This window comes from Hyperoodon ampullatus (genome assembly GCF_949752795.1).
Source record: "Hyperoodon ampullatus genome assembly, chromosome: 3".
Classification (NCBI taxonomy): domain Eukaryota; kingdom Metazoa; phylum Chordata; class Mammalia; order Artiodactyla; family Ziphiidae; genus Hyperoodon; species Hyperoodon ampullatus.
Window position 1 is genome coordinate 53,252,872 of NC_136916.1, and position 27,883 is coordinate 53,280,754.

Below are 27,883 nucleotides of genomic sequence, written 5' to 3' on the forward strand. Positions count from 1 at the left end.
CCGCCACCATGGACGCCATCAAGAAGAAGATGCAGATGCTCAAGCTCGACAAGGAGAACGCCTTGGATCGAGCGGAGCAGGCGGAGGCTGATAAGAAGGCGGCGGAGGACAGGAGCAAGCAGGTCTGCCTGCGCCTTTCCGGCCCTGCGCCGGCCGGTCGCCCGCGCTCCGCCCGCCGGGGGCCCCCGAGCCCCGGGACCCGGGCCTCGCACCCCTTCCCGGCCCCTCACTCCGAGGACTCGGGGAGCCACCCGACTCCAGGGCGTCTGAGAAGGGGGAAGGGAAGAGCGAGACTCTGGCTTATTCTAACTTTTTCTCTCGTCTGGGGACGCTTATTTCCCTTTTCTGGTTCCCAGAGCCCGCGAAGTCCCTTCAAGTCCTAGAGGCACTTGATTCTCAGGATGAGAAATCAGTTTTGGATTCGGGGGCGGGGGAGAGGAGGAGGGTCGAAGGGAATCAAGTCCAGAAACTGTTAGAAGTTCTTCTGGACTTTTTGACTGGGGAGTATAAAACATTCAACTGGGAAGGGGGGGGCTGCGAGGGAGGGGGGAGGGACAGTCACACAGTTTGTTCCTAAAAACAAAGATGGACAGACTAGAGAGTACGGCGGGCCGGGAAGACGGGAGCGTTTTTCTGCACCCCCAAGTTGTGGGCTTGAGCCCGCTGAGACCTCCGCAGGAGTCTCGCGCCGGGGGCTGGGGTGGGGTGCGGAGTGGGCTCCGGGAGAGAGGAGGGTTACCTACGGACCCTTGAAGCCCAACTCGGTGGCGCCTCACACCCGAAGGGCCCCAGCCAACTCGGTGCCCGTGTGTTGTGTGTGTGTGTGTGTGTGTGTGTGTGTGTGTGTGTGTGTGTCTAACACCCGGTCCGTGCCGGCCGGCCGCGCCCGCCCGCCGCCGCCCCCCAGCTCGAGGAGGACATAGCGGCCAAGGAGAAGCTGCTGCGGGCGTCGGAGGACGAGCGGGACCGGGTGCTGGAGGAGCTGCACAAGGCAGAGGACAGCCTCCTGGCCGCCGATGAGGCCGCCGCCAAGGTACCCGGGGCGCGCGGCGCGGCGCACGAATGGCTAACTCTGTCTCTCTCTCTCTCCCTCCCTGTCTTTCCCTTTCTCTCTCCCGCTGTCCCTGTCCTTCTGGCTCTGTGCACCCACACCCCTCCCCTGCGGGATCACGCTGCCTGCTGCACCCCCCCTCCCGTCCCCGTCCCCCACGGCCAACTCCCAGCTGGAAGATGAGCTGGTGTCGCTGCAAAAGAAACTCAAGTCCACCGAAGATGAACTGGACAAATACTCCGAGGCTCTCAAAGATGCCCAGGAGAAGCTGGAGCTGGCGGAGAAAAAGGCCACCGACGTAAGTGCACGCACACACTGCCTCCCTCACTTCCTGCCCTGGTGGCCGCTCTGGGGTCACCACAGGGGCCAGAGAGCAATGGAGGAGGGCCACCTCCTCTTGCTGGAAACTCGCACACAGCCTGCCATGGCCCAGAGCACTGGATGCTGCCTCCGACTGCTACCGCACACATTCATTTTTATTTCATCCATTCCTCTTTCTTTTCCTCCTTCTTTCCCCCACCCCTGGGGGTGGAGGGGGGTGGGTGAGAAGCTGGAAGAATACAGTAACTGAAATTGGACTCTGGAGGTGAACCCTGCTCCATGGTGGCAGAAAACCTCCGAGGTGTCATCACCGAGGTTTGTGCAAACGGAATGCCTAGTTTTCTCCACTTTCTTTCCTTTTGCCATCTCTGGTGGGTGGCAAGGCCTGGTTTTTGGTGGTGGGTCTAGTCAGGACACAGACTAGAGATGGCACTGAAAAAATGGCATGGTGCTACTTAGAAGGCTAAGCTTCATGGTGGGCCACAGAAACACTTGAGGCCTCCTTACTCACTAAGGAAGCTTAATCCAGCCCTTAAGATCTGCCTGGGAAGACGATATTTGCTTGGGTCTGCAGTCTGAGGGCACTAGATCCAGAAAGTAAGCTGGGAGTTATATATAGCTCAGTGCTTTATATGGTATAGTGAGCTAGCTGCCCCCGACTCTCCTGCTCACCCCACCCCAACCTGTCAGCCGCTGACAACCACCACATAGTTTCAAGGATGATGCACGCACCACAAAAGCTCTGCCAGCATTTTGTCCACTGCCCTCTGGAATCCTTTTAGCCGAAGAGCTTGCCTCTTCTGCTGCATAAGTCAAGACAAGCATTATATTTCCAAAGGACCGACTTCTTTTCACACCATTCTAGAAGCTAATTAAGCCTAGAGGCCCAATTAGGAAAGAATTCGTTGGGAAGTTGGTTAACAATTTCAAGAATGTATGAGCACCAGGGAAACCTATGCCCAGAAAGTTGAACTACCAAGTGCAACAGCAGAATTTTTTGTATGAGAGTAAAGTGTAAATTGCTGGAGGGTCTGGGTCTTGAAATCAGTAAAGGCTTTCTGTGACATGAAAGGCACGAAATGTAATCCCTGAGTGTGCTTTGTAAATGAGAGATCCAGACACAGGAATTTAGAATCTGACAAAAAGAAAGTTTCAGTGAAAAGCAAGGTCCCTGGAAAGGGGGTTCAGGGAAACACTGATTTAGGTAAAATATTTAAGTTACAAACTACCTGGCTTTAGAAAAAGAGCCAAAAAATGCATATAACTCTGCGCCAGTTTTGTGTAATGTAGATCAGATGTCTGCTCCGTATATGGTTAAATGGAGGATGTCTGTCTCCCCGAAATTCTCCAGCAGGACGTTTATTTAGCTTTTTCAAAAGAGCCGCTGATAGATCAAGGAGAGATATTCCTTATAAGGAAAAGAATGCAGAGAATTTGAAAATAGCCCAGTAAGACTGAAAGCAAGAGAAGGAGAAAAATCTACTACGATTCTTAAGGGGAAAAAATCATAATTATTGTAACTATGTGGTTCTATCATGTCTTTATTGAAAAGTCTTGTTTAATGGTGCATTGGAATGAGGTGAGGCAGAAGTGGCAAAGAGGATATTTAAAGCCAGCTCGGTGGGGGAGGGCGGAGCCAGGAGGAGGGGGAGGTTTTTGAAGCTGTGTTCTTTTCTTTCCACTGGAAAACTATCCCTAATATGGTACACTTTTTTTTTTTGGTAGTATATTGATCATCTTCCCCTTTAAGACATTTTAGGTTGTTTGGAACCTGTAGGGATGTGCAAGACGTTTGTGAAGAAATGCTATATTTAGAGTGATTCCTAGCTAGTAAAAATAGTGATGACTTGAGGAGGAAGAGACAGATGTCACTAGAGAAAGGTAGGAGAGAGATCAACTTCCTGAGGTAGAATTGTATTACATTTGGGATTAGGACATTGCACTATTACTCACCAATGTAAAACATTTTCACATTTTTCTACTACTAAAAACATTTTTCTATTAATTTTCCAACACACTTTACAAATCCTATTCCAGAAATGGGCTCTTCCTAGCTTGAAAGGTTGTAATTTGCAAGGTCGGATCTCTGATGGTTTTGTTTTGAATTTTTTGTCGCCCCTCCACATAAGTGAGGCTGAAGGGGATCAAGCGCTCCATTTTCTCTCTGGCCCAACCCCTTCCCCAATAACTGTGATGTCTCTGACATCTGCAGTATGTGAGTCTTTATTCCCTGTAGGTCTTTGCTTTCTAAATCAGTGATTCTCAACCTTACCTAAACAATCACCTAGGATGGTTTTAAAACTTAAAACCCAGGCTGTACCCCAGGCCAATTAGAATCTCTGGGATTGGAATGCAGGCATTAGTATTTGTTAAATACCCAGGTGATTCCAATGTGCAGCCAAGGCCGAGAACAACTGTCCTAAACTCTTGTATAATGACATCAGTGTGAAAATGAACTCACCTGAAACTGACTTTCCCAGATGTTTGAAAAGCAGGACATTAAGTCACTGGTTGGCTGCTTAGAGCATTTGCACCTGTCCAGCAGTCTCTGCATCTCCTGGAGGCTCCCAGATGCCCCGTCCTCCCACCCTCAAAGTTGGAGGCCCCCAGTCTGTACTCTTAGGGAAGCAGTTGTGACCTCCCTCCTGACTAGATGAACTGTGTGGAAACAAAGCTAGAGGCTCCACCTACAGGATGTGAGGGCCCATGCTGGGCTTTGTGAGAGTCTCAGCAGAGGGAGGCTGTGAGAAAGTCCATAGCAAATGAGTCAGAAAAGCAAGGAGCTTCCTCATTAGGGCTTTGGCGTAGGAGGGGGTTGTCAAGTGTGTTTTCTTTTTCTTCATTATTCCCACACTTAAACATATAGGAACTGACTTGAAGGGCCTTCTGTGAGAAAGGTGAGGAAAGAAAGCTGTGAGACTTAGAAGACATTTAAAAACGTAGCCGAAGGGGAGAATTGGCAGAGGGTGGTTCCCAAAGATTGTGTCCACTTTGGTTTTCATCCAGCTGTAGCCAGACGCTCTCATAGGGTTCTGTAGACTTCCTTGGTGTGCCTTTTAAGACATCTCAGTCCGGCCCAGAATTGGTCAGATTCCAGAAGATCTCAGAGGCTGATCTAAAACGAGAGAAGGTTGTAACTAGAAGGGACCCTTGAGATGATTGTTTTTGTGGAAAGGAAAGTAGGTCCCAGATAGGCTGGAGGGCTTGAGGTCCCACAGCTGGTTATAGGCCGTAGCCTGACTCTTAAGACAGTGCCTGTGTATTTATTAACTAAAGCTATCATTTGAGTTAACTACGTACAAGGTATTGTGCTTAGTGCTTTCTGTCGTTTCATAATCCTCACAGCAGCCCTATGAGAAACGTACTACTATTAACCGTGCTTTTACAGATGAAGTCAAGTTGTTTTCCGTCACACAACCAGGAGAGAACCAAAAGCCAGATTCTAACCTAGGGAGACAGCATTTAGGAGGTTTAACCTCTATGCAGTATGTTAATGGTTTTCCCTTCATGAGTTTGGAGGGAAGGAGAGTTGTTGTGGTTAGGATCTTGTGTTCTGGGGTTCTTTACATCGAGGAACAATCCCTTTGGGGGTACATTCCAGCCCCAAACCCCTCGCTCGGCTTCTCTCCTTCCTGGGCATGGGAAACTGGCAGTCCCGAGCGGAGCGCTCGCGCCGCCAAAAGGCGGCACCGTCGCCCTTTGCAGCCAAATCCGTTACTCCGGGTTCTCCACGGCGCAGGGGAGGGGCGCTGGGAGTCGAAGTAACACCCTCGGCGCGTTGGCCACCCTCCCGCTCACCAGGTGCCCCGGCAGCCTGCGCACCGCGCCTGTCAGCCCCGCGGCCCTGAGCATGCGCGGTGCCTCCCGCGGTTGGCGAATTCCCGGGGTCCGCGGCGCGCGCCCCGCCCCGCCCGCTGGGCCCGCCCCCGGCGCTCGCGCACCCGCCTGCGGTTCGCGTGCGCAGCCTAGGAGGTCGCGACTTCCGGGCTGTGCCTGGGCCGCAGGGGGCGCTGCTGTGGCGCGCCGCGGCCTGGGCGGGGTGGCCAGGCGGTCGGAGTGCGGCAGGAGCAGCGGCGGCAGGAGCGCAGCAGCCGGTCTCTCCCGCGGCAGTCCTCCAGCCTGCCGGCCCGCCGCCGCCCGGCGCAATGGCGGGGAGCAGCTCGCTGGAGGCGGTACGGAGGAAGATTCGGAGCCTGCAGGAGCAGGCGGACGCCGCGGAGGAGCGCGCGGGCAGCCTGCAGCGCGAGCTGGACTACGAGAGGAAGCTGAGGGAGACCGTAAGGGACCCACCCATCACCCATCCCCGGAGGCGCCTTCTCCCCAGTCGGCCCCACCGCGCCCCGCAGGGCCCCCGGGAGCCCACCTTCCCCCGCCACCCCTCCCCCCGCCTCGGGGCGCACCTGGGCCCGCAGGTGTCGGGCTCTGGGGAGGGGCGCTGCCCGTTCACTTCAGCCCTTTTCATCTCGCTGGTCTAAAGAACCGAGGGAGAATTAGTGGTGTTGAGAAGGTTCTGGAAGCAGCTCTTTCCCAGAAGGGACTCTGTGTCTGGGGTGTTTGCGTTCGGCCCGGCGTCTCGGGTCCCCGGCATGTGCCCTTTGCGCTGCTGGCATTATTTACTCGGAGCGTGGGGACGGAAGAGGTCTCTCCTTTTGGAAATCCGTTCTTTTGGGAAGGGCGCTAACAGGTCATGTCTGAGGCATTGTCTGGCTTTGGGGCCCGGGGATGCTAAACTCCCCCCTCCCTGTTTAGCCTTGGCTTCTTGAAAGCCTGTTTCTCTGGAGGTGGTTGAGACACTGACAGCGCGTGTTCTGACTTAGTATGCGGCCCTTTGCCCTTCCCTTTCTTAATCATCCCTCCTCCCAGGTTCTCCTGTACAGGTAGATGTTCCTTTGTTACCGAGTCTTGAAAAAGTTGGCTAAATAGCTACGATTATTGGGTGTTTTCTCCTGCCGGCTTCCCCTCCCCCACGTTGAGTGTAATACCTGGCTTCCTTCCTTTCCACTAAGGCAAATGCATCCAGCACACCGGAACAGGATTTCAGAGGTAGTTAAGGCATTTGCTGTTGATTTTTGAGTGTGTGTGTGTGTGTGTGTGTGTTTTAAATCAGGATACTCAAACACCTTGGGAATTTTATGACAAGCGCTCATGTGGGGTCCTTCTGTGCTTAATAGAGGCGTATTCTGAGTTGAGAGGTGTATGTAATGGCATTATGGCTGGCTGCAGAAGCTATGAGACCTGTTTTGCATAAAATACCTAGAAGCAAATGGGTCCTCTTGAAAGGAAGGCCTAACTAGATGAAGTTTCAGATAAAATAGGCAGGAACCAGGAAATCAATAGGCAAAAGATCATTTTCTGTAGAGGACAAGACAGCAGAGGTCCCATGGATGTCTCTGAACTTGGCCAGGCAATGAATGAATTCCGACTCCCTCTCTGACTGGCTCGCAGTTGTCCTTGAACCATTAGAACCAATAGAACATGATGGATAAGAACAAGAACTCTGGGCCCAGGCTGCTAGGATTTGAATCATTTAACTTCTCAGTCCCTCAGTTCCTCGACTGTAAAATGTGGGTAATGGTAGTGCCTGCCTGTTGTGAGGATGAAAAGAGTGTGTGTAAAGAAGTTGCAGTGGTGCTTAGCACACTAGAGTAAGTGCCTTGCATCAGCTGGTATTAGAACTGCTCCACACTCGGCATCGCTCATTGCTCCTTTGCGTTCAGTTCACCAGCTATCAAAGGGTCTTAAAGATGGGCTGCTCATTTCACTGCATCTTAAAACACTCCACTTCAATGCTTCTAATCAAATTTTTTTTCTTCTTTTTTCAACTTGAACGGAGAGAGGACACAGGCAGGCTAGAAGGAATGTTTGGTGGGTAGAAGTGGTATTAGTGGTGGAAGTCGGTAGAACTCCCCTCCCCTGCTAAGAAAGGGAATATGTGGTCCTGTACAGGAGAGCCTCTTATGGACTGTTGGCCTGGTGATTGATATTAGACACAGAAGATAAATTTTATGAAGGGCACATTGTTACTATTTTACTCACCTTCTCTCTTGGGCTTAGTTTTTATGACAGTACTCTTCCTGGGCCAGTTGGGTAAAGATAATGCTTTCATTCTTTTCAAAGCTTTATATTAAAAGTGGTTTAGCTTCAAAATTTTTAAGGTGATTTTTGAAAATAGTCTATCTGGATGATTGGATGGGCACATAACTTTTTATGACAGCAACTTGAGTACTGGGTCAGACCACTGAAGAGAGAATTTCAAATTGAGAGGTGTTCCTAACTTATGAAACTGGAACTTAAAGGTAGCTAATTGAAGGTGGTTTCTTGGTAGTTGTCAGGCATAGCTGTGAGTTAAGCTAGCAGTCACAGTTTCTCTTGGCAGCAAAGATAAAAATTTAGTGACAAAGTCATGAGCCACTGCAAAAAATATTTGGAGAGTTGGCCCTAATTCACATTCTCAAAGATTCAGACAGGCTGTAGTTAATTGGCCCTATTACAACCAGCACTTAACTTTGGAAAAAGCAGCCATCCCTTTTTTTTCTACTGGTTTGTTTTTCCAAGGTGTGTGGGCCCTTCAAAATTTTGGAATGAGGCTACTTTGCTTGATGTAATGGTTGACTCCAGATCTTGTGACCCGCTAGGGTTTTGTTTGTCTTTTGTCCTTATCAAAGAGGGAGCAAGAAGAAGGCAGTCTGCCTTCCTTCTTTCTGTATGGTACACAGCAAACAAGGGGACTTAACAGTTGCAGCCTGTAGGTTCTTAATTGGTAACTTTATTAAATCACAGGAAAAACCAATTTACAAAAATTCCCAGCCCTTCCCCTCTTTAGAGTTGGTAAATATTTCTGAGAACAGGAATATAAAAGTGCATTTCATGCCCCCATTGGCCCCCACAGGGTGGCAGTAGCTGGAGTATATATATACTCTGGCTTTCTGCTTTCATGTATAGGCAAGGCGAAGGCACTACAATGCCCTGTTCACATCCCTTCTCACTCATTACACAAATATGCCTCGTGAATTACAGGCTTTGGTGCAGATAGAGAGGTTGTTTTTAACTCTTATCCATGGGAGTGCCCCTTAATGTCATCCGTGTTTTTTTCCCCTTCCCTTACCATATAAGGGCAGAAGTTTAACTTGGCTCTAGTGACTTGGGTCTTACACAGTAAACTGGGTGAAACTTTCTCTGTACAACTACAGTTCGTATGAAATAAAAAGACCTGACCTTTGATCATCCCATGCAGTACTCCAGTTCAGGTAGGACTTCGAACATGCATTCCAGAGGATTTATTTTTAGGATATAATATTATTCTCCTACAATTATTTCTTCTTAATTTCTTCTTAATCCTCTAATGGAAATACTTGTTTTTAAAGTAAAAATCATTGCTTTTTTTTTTTTTTTTCTGGTATGTGGGCCTCTCACTGTTGTGGCCTCTCCCGTTGCGGAGCACAGGCTCCGGACGCGCAGGCTCAGCGGCCATGGCTCACGGGCCCAGCCGCTTCGCGGCATGTGGGATCTTCCCAGCAGGGGCACGAACCTGTGTCCCCTGCATCGGCAGGCGGACTCTCAACCACTGCGCCACCAGGGAAGCCCCATTGCTATTTTTAAATTGTCTTTAGTTATATTGGCTAGAACACCTGGATTTCATGAAATTCTAGGCCCTGTAAAAGTTCTCTTTCAAGTCAGACTTGGAGTAACATTTTGCTATATTGTGTGGGCATCCCCTTGATATCTATTGTAGTTTCTTAGGTAGCTGGTACCTTGTGGAAGGGATTGGGGGGCACATGCAGCTCTAAGGCACCTCACACGTGTAGAGCGCCTGGTGGTTGTTTAACAACAGATCTGCAGGAAGACAGTTGGTAGCCTTTACTAATATAGCAGTCTCTTTTCTGAGTAGTTCATTACATGTTGGGACACAATAGCACTTTTGAAATGAAAGAAACTAGCATCCCAAAGACTTCACCAGCAGTGTCAACACATGAGCTGTCATTAGAAGCTAACCCAGTACACTGTGGGTGATTTCCATGCCTGGAAATAATTTGCGTCTGGGGTCTTGACCCTTCCCAAATGCCTTGTTATTTATATCTGCTTTTTAAATAACAGATGGTCATGTGTCTGTAGGGTTTGTACTGACAGAGGCAACAGCCAGTTAAGTCTTAAGTAAACTGCCCAGGTGCTGTGATGGGAAGAACCTTAGAAAATGTCTAAATAAGCCTCAGAACTCAGAGAATACATACCGGAAATAAAAGCTAGTGCAGGTGAGAGATGTGGGCCTTTTGAACATAGAGCATAATCCCCCCCCCCCAAAAAAAGTGAAAATAAGGGTGTCCTTAATTAATTTATGGAATTGAGTATATCTTGAATTCTAGAGAACCAAACTAAATTGCTATCAGACCAGTATGGTGAGGCCTGAGAAGCCAGTGAGAGCCCAGGTTTTTCCCGGGGGAAGCTTATGTAGAGATCCATACACCCCAGACACTGCTTTCAGATCTGGGCTGTTATCTACAAGCACCTTTGCCCATCCTGCTCTGAAACCTCTGGGGCAGCAGGCGTTGGTTTCTGGGGTTGAGAACAAATGTTCTGTGTCCTTGTGTGAGCTGGTACCCCCCTGATATTACTTGATGATGTTTTCAATTTTATTCCACACCTTTTTTCAAAATGGATTGAGAGGACTTGTTTAGCAGATGATATTCAGTACAGTAACTGTTCTTCTAGTCCTGGTTAGGTTCTTTCGCTGAAGGCCTTCTTTCAGGTAGGGGGTTGGAGTCAGGCTGGCTGTAGAGAACCTGCTGCTCTGACATCAGAAAGCAGAAAGACTCCATAGGTGAGAACCACCAGTTCCAGGGCTTCCACGAGGCTCCAGGAGGCCTTGAGAAGGGAGGCAGGCATGCCAGCACATGAGGACCAGGGGACTTTGTTGCTAGTCTTACCTCCCGCTGATGGCTGTGACCTGAGCATGTCAAAGATCCCTCCCTCTTCCTATTTTCTCTTCTACAAAGAGCTAGATGAGTGGTTCCCACAGGATTTGCCAGCTCTTTGGATGGTGGGTGGGGAAGAGGGGGGTTGCTTTTTTATAGTGCAGATTCCTGTCCTCCTTTCTGACCTCTTGAATCAGAATCTCTAGGGATGGGGCCTGGAAATTTGTTTTGTTTTTGTTTGTTTTTTAAAACTTTTGGCTGCATTGGGTCTTTGTTGCTGCGCACAGGCTTTCTCTAGCTGCAGCCAGCAGGGACTGCTCTTCATTGCTGTGCTTGGGCTTCTCATTGCGGTGGCTTCTCTTGTTGTGCAGCATGGGCTCTAGGCACACGGGCTCAGTAGTTGTGGCACACAGGCTCAGTAGTTGTGGCTCATGGGCTCTAGAGCGCAGGCTCAGTAGTTGTGGCACACAGGCTCTAGAGCACAGGCTCAGTAGTTGTGGTGCACGGGCTTAGTTGCTCCGCGGCATGTGGGATCTTCCCGGACCAGGGCTCGAACCATGTCCCCTGCATTGGCAGGTGGATTCTTAACCACTGAACCACCAGGAAAGCCCGGAAATTTGTGTTTTTAATAGGCATCTCCTGGTGAATTTGGACACCCAGCCAGTTGTGGGAACTGCTGGACAATGCCTAGGGACCCTTCCAGCTAAACATCTTAGACCCCGTTTTGTGGACCACCCACAGGTCTGTCCTCTGTGTTGCCCCTGTCCTGGCTCCTAGAACAGGTCTCCATTCCCAGTTGTTGTTCTGGTGCCGTATACGAGGCCTATTGACTGGTATTTCCGTAGGGCACAACCCCTAATGTAGGTTCTACAAAATGCTCCTGGGGAAAAGGAGTTAATGACCTTTATAAAACAGTATCAGAGCTAAGGGAAAGAACGGTTAGAATGGAGGCAATAAGAGGGAAGAGGGAAGGTTCGGATTGATGGGCGTTCCTCTCGGGTAGGGAGATCTTTCGTGCAGAGGCAGGGACGAACGTGGGGTGCTGTCTCCTTACTCTCTGATGCCCCAGGTGTGTGGGAGGCCAGGGACCTGGACTGGCCTGGCACCTGGAGGGTTCTTTCCCCGGAGTATAAACAGTCTCCTCTCTGTGAGTACAAAGTCCTTGAGGTTGGGGCCCAGATAGAAAACAGAACAGGAAGCTTAGAGTGTGGTGGCTACAAAAATTGTTTTGAAAATCTTGTTGACATTTCTCTGGCTGCAGCACCTATAACAAGGATATTTAAGAAAAGGGGGAAAAATACTTCTGAGTACATGACCTAGACACTCTGCTGAGGTTTTTTTTGTTGGTGGTGTTTTGGATGGTGGTTTTTGTTTTGCTCCTCATTTTAGTTTTCAGCTTTCAGGGTTGCTTGCTTGTTTTCCCCCGTTCATGAAATGAATAGAATTTTACTAGAAATGGAAAATATAGAAAAGAAATCTGACCTGACCCAAAAGTATACCCTTAATGTATACCTCCTTCTGGTTTTGTTTTGTTTTGTTTTTTTACATGGGGCTAAAAACTTTTTAAAGTTCCCATACTTAAGAAATATGTTATCCCATGGGCTTCCCTGGTGGCTCAGTGGTTGAGAGTCCGCCTGCCGATGCAGGGGACACAGGTTCATGCCCCGGTCCGGGAAGATCCCACATGCCGCGGAGCGGCTGGGCCCGTGAGCCATGGCCGCTGAGCCTGCGCATCCTGAGCCTGTGCTCCGCAACGAGAGAGGCCACAACAGTGAGAGGCCCGCGTACTGCAAAAAAAAAAAAAAAAAAAAAAAAAAGAAGAAGAAGAAATATGTTATCCCTATTACCCTCATCCCTCCTCCAAAAAAATCCCAACATTCACCTGCCAGACCTGGTGGAGCCCATTACTAGCTGTGCACCTGCAGTGATCTACTTTGTGGGCCAGTGCAACTGTTGACTGACCTTGGATTCATTTCACATTTCCCCTGCTCCCTGCCTCCATCAGCCAATTATTACTACATAGTTAATTTTTGAAGAGATAAAAGTGTATTTGCGTGTTTTTATAAAAAGTCTTTCACCATGATTGTAGATGCCCTAATCACCTCTCTTTCCCAGAGAGAACTTGACTTTTAAAATTTTACAAATCTAGATGAGCAAAGAGCAGAATGTTCTCGTGTTCCTTTACTTCAAGGCCATAATCGCAGACTCTAACTACATGTGCATTTCAAACTGTGTATCATGGGTCCAGAAACTAAAAAAGTTGCTTTTGTTTAAATTAGGTTGGTTTTACTCATTTTATTCAGTAGACCTTTACTGAGCCCATACTCTGTGCAGTGAATTGTGATTCCTTGCACATAAGAAGCTTACAGTTGAGTAAGGAAGAGAGGACTGTAGGTAGAGAGCTAGCATAGTCCCAAAGTGCATGTTGTCGTTTTTAGAAAACTCCCAAGTGTCCTAAAAACCCCATCACCCCAGGATAAGCACACATTCAGAGTGGATGAGGAAACAGTACCAGTTTAACAAATTCCATCTTTCACTTACGTGCATAATGTTTAAACAGCCATCGATGCAAGTGTATGTAATGGACCGGTCCAGGCTTGCAAGTGTTCTGAGGCTTATAGTAACAAATGCTCATAACTGTAGGTAACCATTGCATCCCCCAGAAAGAAACATCTTATTTCAGAGATAGATACCAAGTAAAAAGAGTATCTGTACTGCTTTTCTTCTAAGGAGTTTGAAGCTCTTCTTGTAGCAACCTTGACTTGTGAGAAATTCCTGTAGGCATATGTCACAAACGCTTGGGAAATTTGTCTTGGCCCTCTTCCAGTGTGACCAGTTATTCTAAAGGGGTGCTGAAGGGCAGGGGGCTTGCTAGGTTTTGCTGTGTCTCTGTATGGTGTATATTTTAGAACCACTGAATTTAAAAATATTTTAGTTCCTAAAATATTTAATAAAGCCCCTTTGAGAACACAATCAGCAGAAAGGAGAACTGAGACTCCTGAGTCCGAGTCCTCGCTGTGCTGCTCTCGTCTTGTGTGACTGAGCCTGGGTAAGTCCCATCGCCTCTGTCCACACCTCAGGCCCCACCGAGTGAGGTGGCTGTGATGAAGCTCCCCCTTAACAGGCAGGTAAAGCCAGTGTGTTGAAATCTGTGGAGGAAGAGAACCAAGTGAGAGAGTGTTGCTGATGGTCCCTTTGTCCGATGAGGAGGGTGTGTGTGGATCTGCATATACCCCAAGGTGGACATTCACTGGGTAGGTCAATGGATGAACGTATCTGACAACTCCGGAGTTGACCAGGGCTTGTAACGCACTTTAGGGTGGCTCACCACAGGGCCCAGGCTTCCCGTCTGGAACCAGTGTTTCAGTCTCAGCCCCTCCTGAAGGCACTACCGTCACTTTCTCTCCGACACTGAAATGCCTTTCACTCTCTACCCAGGCTGAAGCCGACGTAGCTTCTCTGAACAGACGCATCCAGCTGGTTGAGGAAGAGTTGGATCGTGCCCAGGAGCGTCTGGCAACAGCTCTGCAGAAGCTGGAGGAGGCTGAGAAGGCAGCAGATGAGAGTGAGAGGTGAGGACCCCTCGTTCAGCCCACCTGTTAGCACAGCCTTTCCTCCTGGTGGAACGGGAGGGCTTCTCTGATCATGGGCCTCTAAGAATTTTACAGTACCTTGGTGGCACTATTTCCTGACTTGATCCAGGTGCAACTAATGGTTTTGTTCATTTAACATTAGTGGGACACCTTTGTGCAAAGCACTGTTTTAAGCCCCAAGGTTACAAATAAAAAAAAAGACGCCATTCCTGCTCTCTTAGAGCTCACCACACAGCGAGGGAGATGGACGTGTAAACGGGAGGTTCTAGGGATGTGTTTTGGTTCTTTCATTCCTACTGACCATGGAGCAATTATGCATTTTTTAAAAAAAGATAACTTTATTTTAAAATATACCAAGGAAGCCGCATGGCACAGGGAAATCAGCTTGGTGCTTTGTGACCACCTAGAGGGGTGGGATAGGGAGGGTGGGAGGGAGGGAGACGCAAGAGGGAGGGGATATGGGACTAGATGTATATGTGTAGCTGATTCACTTCGTTATAAAGCAGAAACTAACACACCATTGTAAAGCAATTATACTCCAATAAAGATGTTAAAAAAAAATAAAATATACCAAGGGGTCTCAGGCCGAGGTAAATACAGTATGGGCTGTCAGTTGTCAAATAGCCCAAGAAATGAGCGGAAGAGAAAGCACAGATAAAACAGAAATGTGATCCACAAAAGTAAATTGTTTTGGACTTAGTAAAGCCGGTAAGACACACGTGCATAGGTAAGTACAGTCAGATCTGCATGTCTGCTGAGCATGCTCCCACTATGACCTGGCTCTACCTGACTTATTACCCCAAGATTCAGCCTTGTGGTAGTAAAGGAAAACCAGGGCCATATCAGCCGTCGTGTATTCCACAAGGCATTTTCTCTCATGTTCAACTGTTCGAGTTCTTGTACTCATATTACTTGGAAGCACTCCAAGCAAGACTCCACAGGACTAGAAAGAGTTCTGCCCTTCGAGGGATGACAAAGTATTGTGATGTCTCAGACACTGGCAGTGTGTTTCTGCACTGTGACCTGGGCAGGTGCACGCAGTCCATCATTTTGTCCGTTTCTCCATCTTTGAGGTGCATTTCTGCCCCCTGCCACCATGGATAAAGAATGATTTCAGACTTTAGGATTAAAGAAGCTCTTTAGCTGAAGTTGTCAGCTCATTATTCACTGTTGCTTATTGATTCTTTTCTCATCAAGAGTTTTGGAATTCTTAAAGATGACTCATCATCTCTTACAGTGTACATATAACCAACGGTTTTGTGGCTGGCTTCTTCCTGAAATACACTTGTTAGTGAACCTGAAAGGAAGGCAATCTGGCAATGTTAGACGTTGGAGTAAAAAGGTATTTAGAGATCATTTAGTCCAGTCCCCTTGTTTTACAGATGAGAAGACTAGGGTTCAGAGACTGGTGTGGCCTGCCCGAACTCTCAAAGAGAATTTATGGCCGAGCCAAGATGCAGGTCTCCTAAAATACATTGTAGTGCTTCATTTAAAAAAAAAAAAAAAAAAAAAGTGATTTATTTATCTTACTGCGTACTTAGATTTTGGTAAATGAATCCCGTTTTAACATAATTTGTTATTGCATAAATCTGTAATATATCATAGGTCAATTAACATTTTCTAAAACTTACCACCATGCTGAAGGATCCAAACGTACACATCAGCATAGAAGATGGTGTTGGTCCTGCCTCTCAACACCTCTATTATGAGTTTTATTAGAGGCAAAACTAAGTTTCTTCTCTAAAGTATAGGTCAACCCACATGAAATTGCCATTTTTGCAGGTCCGATGTGGTCAAATACCATCAATTTCATTTGGTTCAATCTAATACTTACATTTGTGGCTAAAGGGGTAAGAACAGCTACTTTCTTTGTGGGAAGGAAGTACATGAAGATAAGTTTGCTTTCGTTCTAACTTTGGTCCATTTTCAAGGTGAAGCTTCCCACCAGAAAAGGGAAGAAGTCCCATTATTTATATAGCAGGTAAAGCTTGTTGACCTTCCTTGATTCCATGCCTCCCACATTCAAACAGGATCCTCACATGGTACCTTTCATTTCACATTAGCTGCCTGGACAGTGTCAACAGTACCAAAAGTGTAAGCTTTCATTCACAATAAACAGAGAGAGGGAAGTGTATGTCTTTTCTGCCTTCAGCTCTAGAAAGTCTTGTTTCATGGTTTGGAAGATGAAAGTAGCTCTGTGCTCTGTTTCGGTCTGTCAGTTACACTGAGCCTCACAAACCACTGTGGTGCAGGGTGAGTTCGTGGAGGTCGCCTCTAAATCTTGGGTCTTCCTGCGTGTCTTTCTTCTCAGAGGCATGAAAGTCATTGAAAGCCGAGCTCAAAAGGATGAGGAGAAAATGGAAATTCAGGAGATCCAACTGAAAGAGGCCAAGCACATCGCTGAGGATGCCGACCGCAAGTATGAAGAGGTCAGATCCTGGGGCCCAAGGCCTTGTGGACTCCCAGGAGCGGGGAGCCTTGCGTTCTTCAGTGAGACCATCTGCTTCCTTAGCAGAAATGGGTGGTTTTGAGAAGCAAGAGTTCCTTTGTCCCCAGAAAACGGTTCTCAGTTTTGATCCTGCTAGGGGATCAGTTGTACTGGGAAAGACCAAAGCTTTTTTTGTGCCCCCATACCTCCCCCGACCTCCCACCCCAAACACACACACAAAGGCCAGGACAAAAGTTCTCTGGTCAGGAGAAGGGAGAGTTGGGCCTCTTGCGTTTTGTGGAAGGGACCTCTCATGCTGTCACCACGCAAGCAGTTCTCCCTACTGTGATTCACCTGGCACAGCCCAGTTCAGTCAGTGTAGAGACACAGACCATGCACTTGCTCCCTAGATTCATGGAGGCCTTTCTCTCTGTCCTCCTGTCTCCTCAAGGTTCACAGGTGAATCGCCTCCTGGTCATGCCCCATGAAAGCAACCTCCTGTGATAACAGAGCCCACATGATTGTGTTAAGGTTTTAGTTTTTCCCTTAATGTACTATGGCTATCCTGAAACAGCACTGACTCTTCATCATCATCATCTCCCATCTCCAGGTTACACTACGCCCACTAATTTTGAAATGCTTCCTAGGATCCCTTCTCTCTGGTCCTTTCTTCCACTGACCTCATTAGTCACCTCAGCAGCTTCTCATGTCAGCCTCTCTTGCTGTTTCTGTTGGCATTTGTAGCCTGCTGCACATAGAGGGAGTCGAGGTACAGAGCTCTAGATGGATGGAGTTCTCAGGATTGTTTTCAGTCTTGTCTTGCAGCCCCGCCTTTTCAGCATAAAAGGCGTCATGTCTCATCACACTGCTTGTTTGGAGATTGTGAACTTCATCTCTCTCCCTCCTTCCACACTTGGTCTGGCTGCTATGTAACTATACAGGCATCACCTAGGTAGGACTAAAGATGAGCCAGCCCACCCATAACTAACCACACTGGGTCTTGGTGAGCAGAAGCCTCTGGTCTCCTCTCCATGGGCACGCCTGGTGGAGAGTCACTTCTCTCCAGTGCACGGGAAAGAGGATCATCTTGTTTAGAGGCAAGAACTCCTAGGGGCTGACGGATCCAGTCCTCACCCCACACCCCTCCTCAGAGCTTGGAAGCCCCATGGTGTGTGTGTTTTGTGTTTGTTCTGCTGCAGGTGGCCCGTAAGCTGGTCATCATTGAGAGTGACCTGGAGCGTGCAGAGGAGCGGGCTGAGCTCTCAGAAGGGTAAGCGGGCCCAGCGCCAGGAGGCTGTGTGTGGGGTGCTGCGGAGCAGTGACTAAACAGCATGACCTTCTGGCAGCTGCACATTTACCTGTTTCAGCTCCGGGCTCCTTAAGTGCTCATTTGACGGGGATGAGCTACGAGTATGGAACATGGAGGACTTGCGTGGGGTGTCTATGTATGAATGCGTGTATCACTGCATGCCTTACCTGCACACTGATTTTGAGAATGGCCTTGTGCATTTCCTGTGTCCACTAACAGCCAAGTTCGACAGCTGGAAGAACAATTAAGAATAATGGATCAGACCTTGAAAGCATTAATGGCTGCAGAGGATAAGGTACTGATGGCTCATGTATGGGTTTTAGGTTTAACTGCAACCCAGGCGTCTTTCAGCTTCCAATGCCTACTGGTTCATTTTTATAACGACTGCACTTTCACTACACCCTCTGCTATCTTATACCTTGCTTTAAGTGCTTTCTTTGGGTCCTTTATACTCCTTTGTTTTTCCTTCATAAATGCTCTTGGGTGCAGCCAAAAAAGAAGCCAAATTATCACACTTCGAGGTTGTTGGATTTTGTCACCCTGCCTTTCTGCTGTTGGAAGGTCGGGAGCAGTCTCCATGGCAAAATGGAGCATTTTAGTACCTTGATGATTTGGCTACTTTAAGGCAGCCCTTTGTTCTCTAGGACTCGGTTTTCATTTTTTCCCATCCCTCTCCTTTTTCTCTCCTCCTTCCTTTGGCTTGTCTCCCACCCTTTCTACCTCTGATCGAAAACGTTAGCAAATGTGCCGAGCTTGAAGAAGAGTTGAAAACTGTGACGAACAACTTGAAGTCACTGGAGGCTCAGGCTGAGAAGGTAGGCCAGGAGCACGGCGTGGGGGAAAGGCATCTTTAAGAGCTGCTTAGAGACACCCACTTTTTCTCTTCTGGGGCCCTGCCAAGGCAAGGAATAATCCATTAGACACGTTAGCAAATGGCGTCATTTTGAGGCAATTTCCTGATGATTATCAATAACAGATTTTTTTTTAATGGAGAATCTATTTTATTTTGAGTATGTGAGTCATCTGTAACAATTTAATTTAAACCAACTGCCAAATGGATAAGTTATCTTGTTCTTCTCCCATGTAAAACAATAGGCAGGAAAACAGAGAATGCATTGTTGTATGCCATTTGATATCAGAGGCTCCATTACCTTCTAAGAGATCCTCAACATCTGTTGGCTGGGCTGACACTTTCGTTGTATTAGAAGACCTCAGTATAGGGTGAGCTATGGCCTGACATCTGGAACATTCTTTCTAATTACAGTACTCGCAGAAGGAAGACAAATATGAGGAAGAGATCAAGGTCCTTTCTGACAAACTGAAGGAGGTAATATTAAGGGTGTTGTGGACAAAGCCAGCTGGATTGAGTTTGTTTTTACAGAACTGTTCAGGGCTTTTTCATTTTAAAGTTAGAATGATCCAGGGATTTTCAGGGGTGGTCTTGGAGAGTGAGCTGTGCTAGCCACCTCTCACTGTGGTGATTGACTGGCAGGTGGTCTCAGACCCCATTCATGGGTGCCAGGATTGATTTTCATTCTCTAGTTTCTCTATATTTGTAGCTACCAGAAATCTAAAACTTCCCAATTCTGATTGAAATAAATTGAATTATTGCAGGCTGAGACTCGGGCCGAGTTTGCGGAGAGGTCAGTAACTAAATTGGAGAAAAGCATTGATGACTTAGAAGGTAAGATCTTAAGTTTTGTTTTTAACTTAATCCTTGTGGCTGAGTAGTGACCTGGCAAAGTCATTTTCCAATCATTGCGTCCTCCTCGATACACTTCTTTGCTCTTGCACATTCTTCCTGTCTGCCCTTTGGGGTTTTCATTCCGTGGCTCCTAAACTCTCTGTTCACCAGATGACCGTTAGCCACCAGACGGGGCCCATCTCTTTTTGTAACAGCAGATGCCAAACGGCTCTACTGCACACTCTTCAGAAGTGTGGCAGGTTTATTTCTCACTCTGAGTGAGGTGGTCATAGGTGAGAATGACTGGTGTGTTTTCTGTCTTTAGTGGCATCTCCTTATTGCCAGAATGGTATGGATTTGTTTTTAGGCACAACTTATCTTCCCCCAAGTGCGAATTCAATGTAAGGGTTTGGATTTTTTTTTTTTTAAGTTACTAATCATCTTGGCATGTGCTGTGTATCCTGACAGGGGGGTGGAGGGTAATAGGGCACTACACTTTGACATTATACTTCAGCACTTCTCCACTAAGATACTTAGGTTTTATTTTAGTGACACCCTCTCTGTCTCTCAGAAATCCTAAATGTTGAGCTCTGAGGCTGTGAAAAAGAAAGAAAAAAATATATAAAATATATACACCAAAAGCAGAAGTGGCTAGAGTAGGGACTGGAGGTTGGTGCAGATGATAACCAAGCTGGTGGAAAAGAGAAAATGACAAATGGTTGCAAAACAATCTGCCAAATTGCAGCAGAGTATGAAACCTTCATCATTAGAAGAACTGAATTGCAGACTTGGCGCAGCAACACCATAAAAAGCGTGGCTCTCCTCGCTTTTCAAGCCTCCTGGACCAGAGAGGGCAGCTTGAGTGGGCAGACCACAGGGGTAGTCTGGATGGCACCAAGAAATCCATACCCCAGTGGTCTAGTTTGGTCCGGAAGTCGGTGGTTTCAGGGTGGAGCCAGATAAGGATTACAGACTGTAGTCACAAATTGTTTCTTGAAAACAATGCCCTTGGATATTTTTTCCACTGTTTATAGTGGCAGGTGGCTGGGTAATTGAATTATAGCTCCATAAAAGAAAGATGTTCTATTACCACTCTCCCAACCAGGAGACAGCCTTCTGTGGTTTCGTTTAGGGTTTAACATGGTTTACTGATATACCTGCCGTATTTGTTATGATTTTCATATTGAGTTTCTTGTTTTATTTTCTAATGGGTTTTGTTCTTTTTGTTTTTGTTTCAATTTTTTTTAAAAACAAAACGCACGCCTCCTGCATTGGCCACCTGCTGCGGCACCAATTCCTTCATGCATTGCCCTTTTCTTGCTGCTGTGTCGGGATGGTGTCCATGCCATCCTCACTCACCCTCCATCTCTTGATCACTCTCCATGTCCTTGCACCTCTGCCTTCCACTTCCTGGTCATAGACGAGCTGTACGCTCAGAAACTGAAGTACAAAGCCATCAGCGAGGAGCTGGACCACGCTCTCAACGATATGACTTCCATGTAAATGTTCATCCACCCTGCCTGCTCACACCCGTGCCCTCATGCTAATATGATAAATTCGCCACCACTCCCTTCTGTATCTCCAGAATCTCCATCTTTACACCTTTATGCTCACTGTCTTTGCATAATCTAGGATAGTAATTGTTTTTTCACATTCTACTAACATAAAGGCCAAGTAGATTGTCTGTCTATACAAACCATTTTCCTTTCAGAATCCATTCATTTCACATTGTCTCAGCTAGATCATTCCCATGACACAGTGAACTGGAATATGTGTGACTTGGGCACTGTCCTTTTAGGAAATTAAACTAGGCTCAAGTAGAATTGGTAGGCCACGCAATTGTGCAGGAATTTCCCAAGAAATATCAAAAGGCGGTTTCCTGAGATTCAATTAAATACAATGTGAACATTTTTCGTAAAAGAAATAATAAATTTAAGGAACCCAACATGGTCAGATGACTGAGGCTCTTAGAGAAGGGAAATTGATCCAGAACAGCATAAAGAATGTTGCTGTAAAAAGTCACATCTTCCTTTTAAGAATTATAGACAGAAATGAACCCTCTGCCGGGTAGCCAAGCCTTTAATTTTCTGTTTATATAAAAGAATTAACATACAAGCACCACAACCTGTGTCAAAGAAATGGGACATAAAACACAGATTGTGTTATATGAGTTTGGGAGTTAATGGCCCAGCTTTTACTACTGCTGGGCAGTAAGAGTGAAGTAGATAGTCTTAATCTCACGAGAACCTGGAGCATACACAACTAACTTAACATATTACTAACCAAACCTGAATGTTAAGCTGGTTCTGCCCCTCTAAATTCTAACCTGGAATGTTTCACAGAGGCTTCCTTTTAATCTCATAAGATGGCACTGAATTCCATGTAAGCTGGATATTTCAGTGTCCTGGCCCACCTGTCATTCCTTTACCCGTGCAGAAAAATGGTAGCTTGAAGAGTGTTGGCAAGTGCCTGCTGCCTTATAGATTATAGAATCGCCACACTACCCCTTGAGACATGACTGTCACCATGGAAACTAGAGAGAATTCCATCCTCTCTTCCCTCATTTGTCAATGGGGGGATGGATCAGATCATCTGTCTCTCAGTGCTAAAATGTGGTGATTCTATGAGAAAAACTTTTAGAATTAAGTATGGTTAAATATTCTGAAAGGTGGGTTTAGCTTAAAATCTGTTTTAAGTTCTGTTCATGGGTCTTTTGCAATGAAACTCCCCCAGAAGGGGCTTGTGCTGGCCTCGGGTCCAGACACTGGTGGGCAAGGATTGACATCCTCCCGTAGATATGGCTGGCAGCGGGTTTTGCTTGTCTGCTTCTTACCTGTGTTTCAAATGCCGCTCTCATCTGTTAGTTTAGCCTCCCTGTTTTCCATTGTGCCACTTTTTTCCTTTTTCTCCCACCTTTTCTCTTCATGCAGATAAGTCTCTTTGCTTCACTTCTCGCACGACCCCTTCATCAAGCTGGATGTCCCTCCTCTCTGAGTTCTGCAGTTTGTCTGTTCTTCAGCTGACCCTGGTTCTTTCTTTCCACATCCTGCCTTAGGGCCAGGCACACACTGTGCTTCCTATTGTACAGAAGCTCCTCATTGCAGTGTAAAATAAACACTGTGTAAGCTATTTCTGTTTGCTATTCTTTTTACTTCTTATTTATTGACATTTTAGTTTCAACACTGAATAAAACTCCAAATCTTCATCACACATATGAGGGTTAATTTTTGGCTGCTGCTTTGCTTCCCCCCGCCCATTCTGAACATCATACATTAATACCAAGAGACTCTAAAACAGTAGTTCCTTGTGGAACTTTTAAAAAAAATACCCATGCCTGGGTCCCTCTCAGAGTTTTGGTTTGCAAAGGTTACAGTGAGGCCTGGGCATGTGTGTCTTTTTAGAGATTGAAATGGCTCTGGTATGTAGTACGGGTTGAGAACCTCTGCACAGGGGATGTTGCTTGTTGGAGCCGGAAGATCTGCCTTGAGCAGTGCCTTCCTCTGCCAGATGTTTAGTTGGGATGTGGTGATCCCTCTGTGTTAGTGTTTAGATAGCCCTGCTTGGGAGGGTGTGGCTGCCACCCCACATTGCTAGGAACTTACATATCAGAAAAGGTGAAAAGGAATGGATTCAAACAGTGTAAGTTGAGGTTATTGTTGATCATCCTTTTACAGCACAAAGAACAGTTAAAGCTTTTTAAAAGTATATTAATTCCTCAGCCACCTTCGTTTTGATCATGAAATGACATTCTTAGGTTTAAGGAACATACGATTATGTTCAAGTCAAGATTTATTTTTGTGCTCTTAAGCGCATCATGTTTTCTTTAGGAGGGGTTGTACTTACAGTAAATCTTTGTGGTAATTAACTTTTTTAAAATTTGTGAACATCTTTAAAGCATAGCCATTAAAGTTGGTTCTTTTTTTTTTTACCCCTTAAAAATAGTAGAAATTGTTCAGTTATAGTTTATCAGTTATATTTATAAATTCAAAACCAGCAATTAAGTGATTTTTTTTATAACACATCACAAAATTAGAACTTAAAAATGATGTGGACTTTTATTTCTTAATTCCCAGCATTTCTCCATCCTCAACAGTCTGGCTGTATTTCTCCTGTGTTTTAAATGTGGGTGACATTCATCTGTTTGTGTATAGTTTTTCTTAGCCTAATAGTGTTTATATACCCCTGTATTCAAGTAAATTTGGACAAATTGAAAATGTCAGTCACTCTACAAAACCTCAGAAGAGAGTAGAAATACTCTTTTTAAGAGGTAAGTGAATTTAGTAATGGTATAGTGGACTTCTAAAACTTTATAATTTAGACAGTGTCTCTCCCTTGAGAGTGTAAAGTCTTCAGTAATTTCTTGTTTATCTTTTCCTAAGGCTTCTTGGGCCTGCTTTTGACTATGATTCCTGCCTTGTTCTTTTACAATTCAGAGTAATAGAAGTGGGCCCTTCTCTGAGTAACCCTGCTTCCTGCTATAGATAAAATGACAAGTCTGAAAGTTCTGCTGAGCAGATGTTCAGTTAATTTTGGAGGCACATCTGTTTTTTGAAAGCCATTCTGGAGATTTTCACACTTCCTATAAGTATATTCTACAAGGGGAAATGGGAAACTGATGGATTGGAAGACAAATCTGGAATAGCCCAAGAAGGTATGGGTGCACAGGAGGATAAATAGCTTTTTGATTTTATCAAGAAATTGTTGGGGCCCGGGCTTCTAGCTCAGAGGGTCAGGCCATATGTAGAGGCAACTGCTGCAAGAGCCTTGGTTGGACCAAACCCCAAAAGCATTGCTTGGCACTAGACATCCCAGACATTGGGGAGGTAGAACAGGAAGGAAGAATACTTGCAAACATACAAGCGTTCCAGGCACACCAGTTCCAAGGCAGCTGAAGTGGAGCAGGTCCAAAGGAGGATGTGGTAGGGACAGCTGTCATTTAAGCTGCATTCACATTGACCCTCTGGATTCTCTGGGATTTCTCCAGAGTTCTTCCATCCCAGCTTGGCTGTACATTGGCTCAGCAAACTAAGACATCCTACCTGCCTGGGGTGGTATCTCCCACATGATAGTGTGAATGTGCTAGTGGGGTATAGACTTTGCACCCCCCAAACATGCAAGATACCATGAAAGGTAGGAAGGATGTGGTAAAGAGATGAACCAGAAATGTTCTTTGCCCTCAATGAGCTGGCTATCTTGTGGGAAGATAGATGAGGGAAGCAAGTCTGAACTAACAGATGGTGTGCATTTAGAGTCAACAAGGAATAGAGACAGTAGTTCTGACTGGGCGCTACCTGGAGGAGGTGACATTTGACTGGGGTTTCGAATATTCAGAAAATTTGGATCAACAAAGAAGACGACGCAGCAGATATTCCAAGCTAGAAAGCACAACGAATATAGCGTATTCCCCATCTCCTACCATACATGAGAGAAAATTAAAATAAGAATTGATCAATTTCCCCACAGACCTGGGGGCTAGAGATGGAACATTTTTCTTTTCCCCGGGGTATAGGATTACTGCTTTTCCAGATCATTAAGTTAGAGTTTTGTGGGTCTAGGTCGTCACCGTCATTGGAAACAATAAAGTATTCTCCAGCTTTTCATGGTAAGTGCCAGGTTCTTGTCCTTGTTGGGGCATCCCCTGGACCACCAGATACAGACTGACTCTAGTGGCTGCCTTCCTTGCCAAGTGAGCAGATTACATGCCCTAGTGTAAAATGCTTTTCACACTAGTCTCCATATGGCTGTTTGAGATTTTATTCATTTTATACATGTCCATCAAGCACCAGAGAATGCCATCCTCTTCAGAAGGTCAGCAGTTAAATTTTAAGTCAGTTTTGAGTGGAGATAAATGCTTGTTCTTTTGCTGTTTGAGTAGGGTAACACACCCGGTATCTAGGCTGGACGAGAGTTCAGAATTTGCACCCTGTATCACAGCAACTAGGGGAGGGACAGGGAGCTCAGTTCTGCTGTTAATGCAGTGGCAGTAGCCCCTCTTGGTGCTACCTGAAAGGAAAGCCAGCCCTGGGAGTGGAGATGAAAGGAGTTGCAGGAAGAGGTGAGCAGAAATGGGCAGGTTGAGGTTTCGCAGGAAGCTCTCAGCTGAACCCTAGCAAGGGGTGGGCTCGCCTCCAGCCCTGCCCCTGTTCCTGAGGCTGTTTCCAGAAGCTGCATTCAGCCCGGTTTACACAGTGGTTTTACTGAGATGCATGAGGAACATACCCTCTCTCTGTCCTGCTCCTCGGATCCTGCTGCTCTCTTTCCCTCCCGTCCTGCCAAGAGAGGAGTCCTGGCTCTTCCTAAGTCTGCCAGGCCTTTTCCATCCGCCCTTCCTGGGCACAGGACAGCTGACCACAGGGTAAGGGTAACCTGCTCAGCAAGTGACTGGCGCCCGAGGTACTCTGTGTTCTGTCTGTGAGCTCCCTCTCACCACCTCCAGCTAACCTCTCTTCCTCTGCCTCTTCTCTTCTGCTAACCTGCTTGCTGACCTGTACAGACGAACTCTACCAGCAACTTGAGCAAAACCGCCGCCTAACTAACCAACTAAAGCTGGCCCTGAATGAGGATTAAACTTAAGTGGGAAAGAACCTGGGCTGAATTCTAGGAACGCAGCCCATGGGCAGGAAATCTAAGACTGTCATACCTTCACCTAATAGGGTTGAAAACGATTCCTTTCTGCAGAATTGAACATGAATCAGTTGAAAGGCTGGCCTTGCCTGCATTTTCCTCTCATATCTGGAATAATTAAGTTCTCTTTAATCCCCAAACCACTTTTATGGTAAAATTACATCTGTGTATATGGATCAATGTTTATAATCAATTCAGCACTCATCTTTGCAAGAGCAGGTCCTCTTGTTTGAGCTGATACATAATGAGGACCAAAAAAATGTTTTCTATTTCCTACAGAGAACTGAGTCTTGCTTTAAGTTAGAAAGCCAAAGCAGAGGGATGTGTATGCATATAAGTATATATATATATATATTATATATAGGATGTGATATATATAATATATATTCCTATTACATATTCATATTTCTAACTTCTGAGTATCTGGTATAGTGTTTGAAATATGATTACCTATGCTTGGGCAAAATAGCTTTTGAAAACAGGAGTTCATGTCAGAAGTCCCTGATTGTCTGAAAGGTATGCTTTTATTCAGTCTAACAGTGTTGTTGGATTCTGGTGAGAATGTCATGCTAATAATAAATAGAACACTGTGAAAATAATAATAAGAGAATGTCCTACTGGAGTGTGCATGAAACGTGTTGGTAATTTTTTTTAATGAGTAACAGAAATAAATCATTGAAAAAGTTGTCAGAAAGCCTATTTACGTCATCTTTGTTTTCTGTGAGACTGTGTTACAACACAACTCTCAGACCTTAACTGCCTGTAACTCAGAAACGTCTGCTGTTAACTTCAGTGCTGCAAGCACCTCTCCCTGTTCCCACGGCACATGACCAGTGAACCTTCACCAACCCCACCTGTATTTTGTCCTCAGTGGGTTGTTGGTGGAGGTTCACCTGGCCACTCTGTGAGAACCTGCTGTGCCTGTAGTTCCTTCGGGTCCAAGACAGCTTCCCCTTCGTAGGTCCTTGTCTGGAAATGAGTAATGTCTTACGAGCATGCCTGGTCCTAATCATCTCATCCTGTGTTTGTGATTGATGTTTGCCTGCCTAAATGTACAAACCACCACTGTGTCCAAAGCGCAGCTATTCATGACTTAATTTTCTAATCCCACCACAGAGAAAGTGGCTCATGCCAAAGAAGAAAACCTTAGTATGCACCAGATGCTGGATCAGACTTTACTGGAGTTAAACAACATGTGAAAACCTCCTTAGCTGCGACCACATTCTTTCATGTTGTTTTTGTTTTTTGTTTTGTTTTGTTTTGTTTTTAAACACCATGCTTACCATGAAACCCCTTAAATGCATTTTTATTTACTTTTACCACTGTCACAAATACATCCACAAAGTACCAGCTAGATCAGGGGTGGGAAAGACACACACACACAGGCAAGCCCGTGTCAAGGCGACAATGATTTAAATGTGCCATTTCCCAAGTTGATGTTGCCACACTTCGTAGAGAGTTTAGCAACACAGTATGCTTAGTCCAGGAATCCTTGCTGAAGCAGAAAGATTTCCACTCAAAGTGCCAATGATACATGAACAGGAAGATTAATGTTGGAAACACAATCAGGTGTGGATTGGTGCTACTTTAAACAAAAGGTCCCACTGTGGTCTTTCGTTCAATATTGTACAATTTAGAATTCTGTCCAACACTAATTTATTTTGTCTTGGGTTTAACGATGAGGTGAGACTACGGATCCTGTCTGGCAGAATTCACTAAAGCCAAGGGTTTGTAAGCCAACATGCTCTTCTAAGGCTTCTGTTTTCTTTTTAATTGGCACATTTGCAGTTCGTTACAGCTCGTGGGATAGCATGCGATGTGGATTTCCACCATGTTCAAGTGAAAGATTTAGGCACCACGTACAATGGTGAAGAAAAAACATTGTCTTAAGAGTTATAACTGTATGGAAACCTTGTATAATGATATGGAATAAATGCACATTGTAGGACATTTTCTAAATGGGG

General features: G+C 46.0%; 1 protein-coding gene across 19 annotated transcripts; it reads left to right on the forward strand.

Moving 5' to 3' along the window:
- Window positions 1-8: 8 nt before the first annotated feature.
- On the forward strand, window positions 9-27,878 carry TPM1 (tropomyosin 1; the record flags this gene model as incomplete). Of its 19 annotated transcripts, XM_079700770.1 has the most annotated exons (11): window positions 9-122; window positions 908-1,033; window positions 1,224-1,349; window positions 13,720-13,853; window positions 16,186-16,303; window positions 17,502-17,572; window positions 17,831-17,906; window positions 18,876-18,938; window positions 19,226-19,295; window positions 20,716-20,794; window positions 22,226-22,424. In XM_079700770.1, the coding sequence occupies 11 exons, from the start codon at window positions 9-11 to the stop codon at window positions 22,227-22,229; spliced, it is 981 nt and encodes a 326-aa protein (XP_079556896.1). The 19 variants fall into 19 exon arrangements, with proteins under 19 accessions (XP_079556896.1, XP_079556907.1, XP_079556910.1 ...); XM_079700781.1 differs by lacking the exons at window positions 17,831-17,906; window positions 20,716-20,794; window positions 22,226-22,424 and adding exons at window positions 18,351-18,426; window positions 27,036-27,878; XM_079700784.1 differs by lacking the exons at window positions 908-1,033; window positions 22,226-22,424 and adding an exon at window positions 27,036-27,878.
- Between the last annotated feature and the right edge of the window lie 5 nt (window positions 27,879-27,883).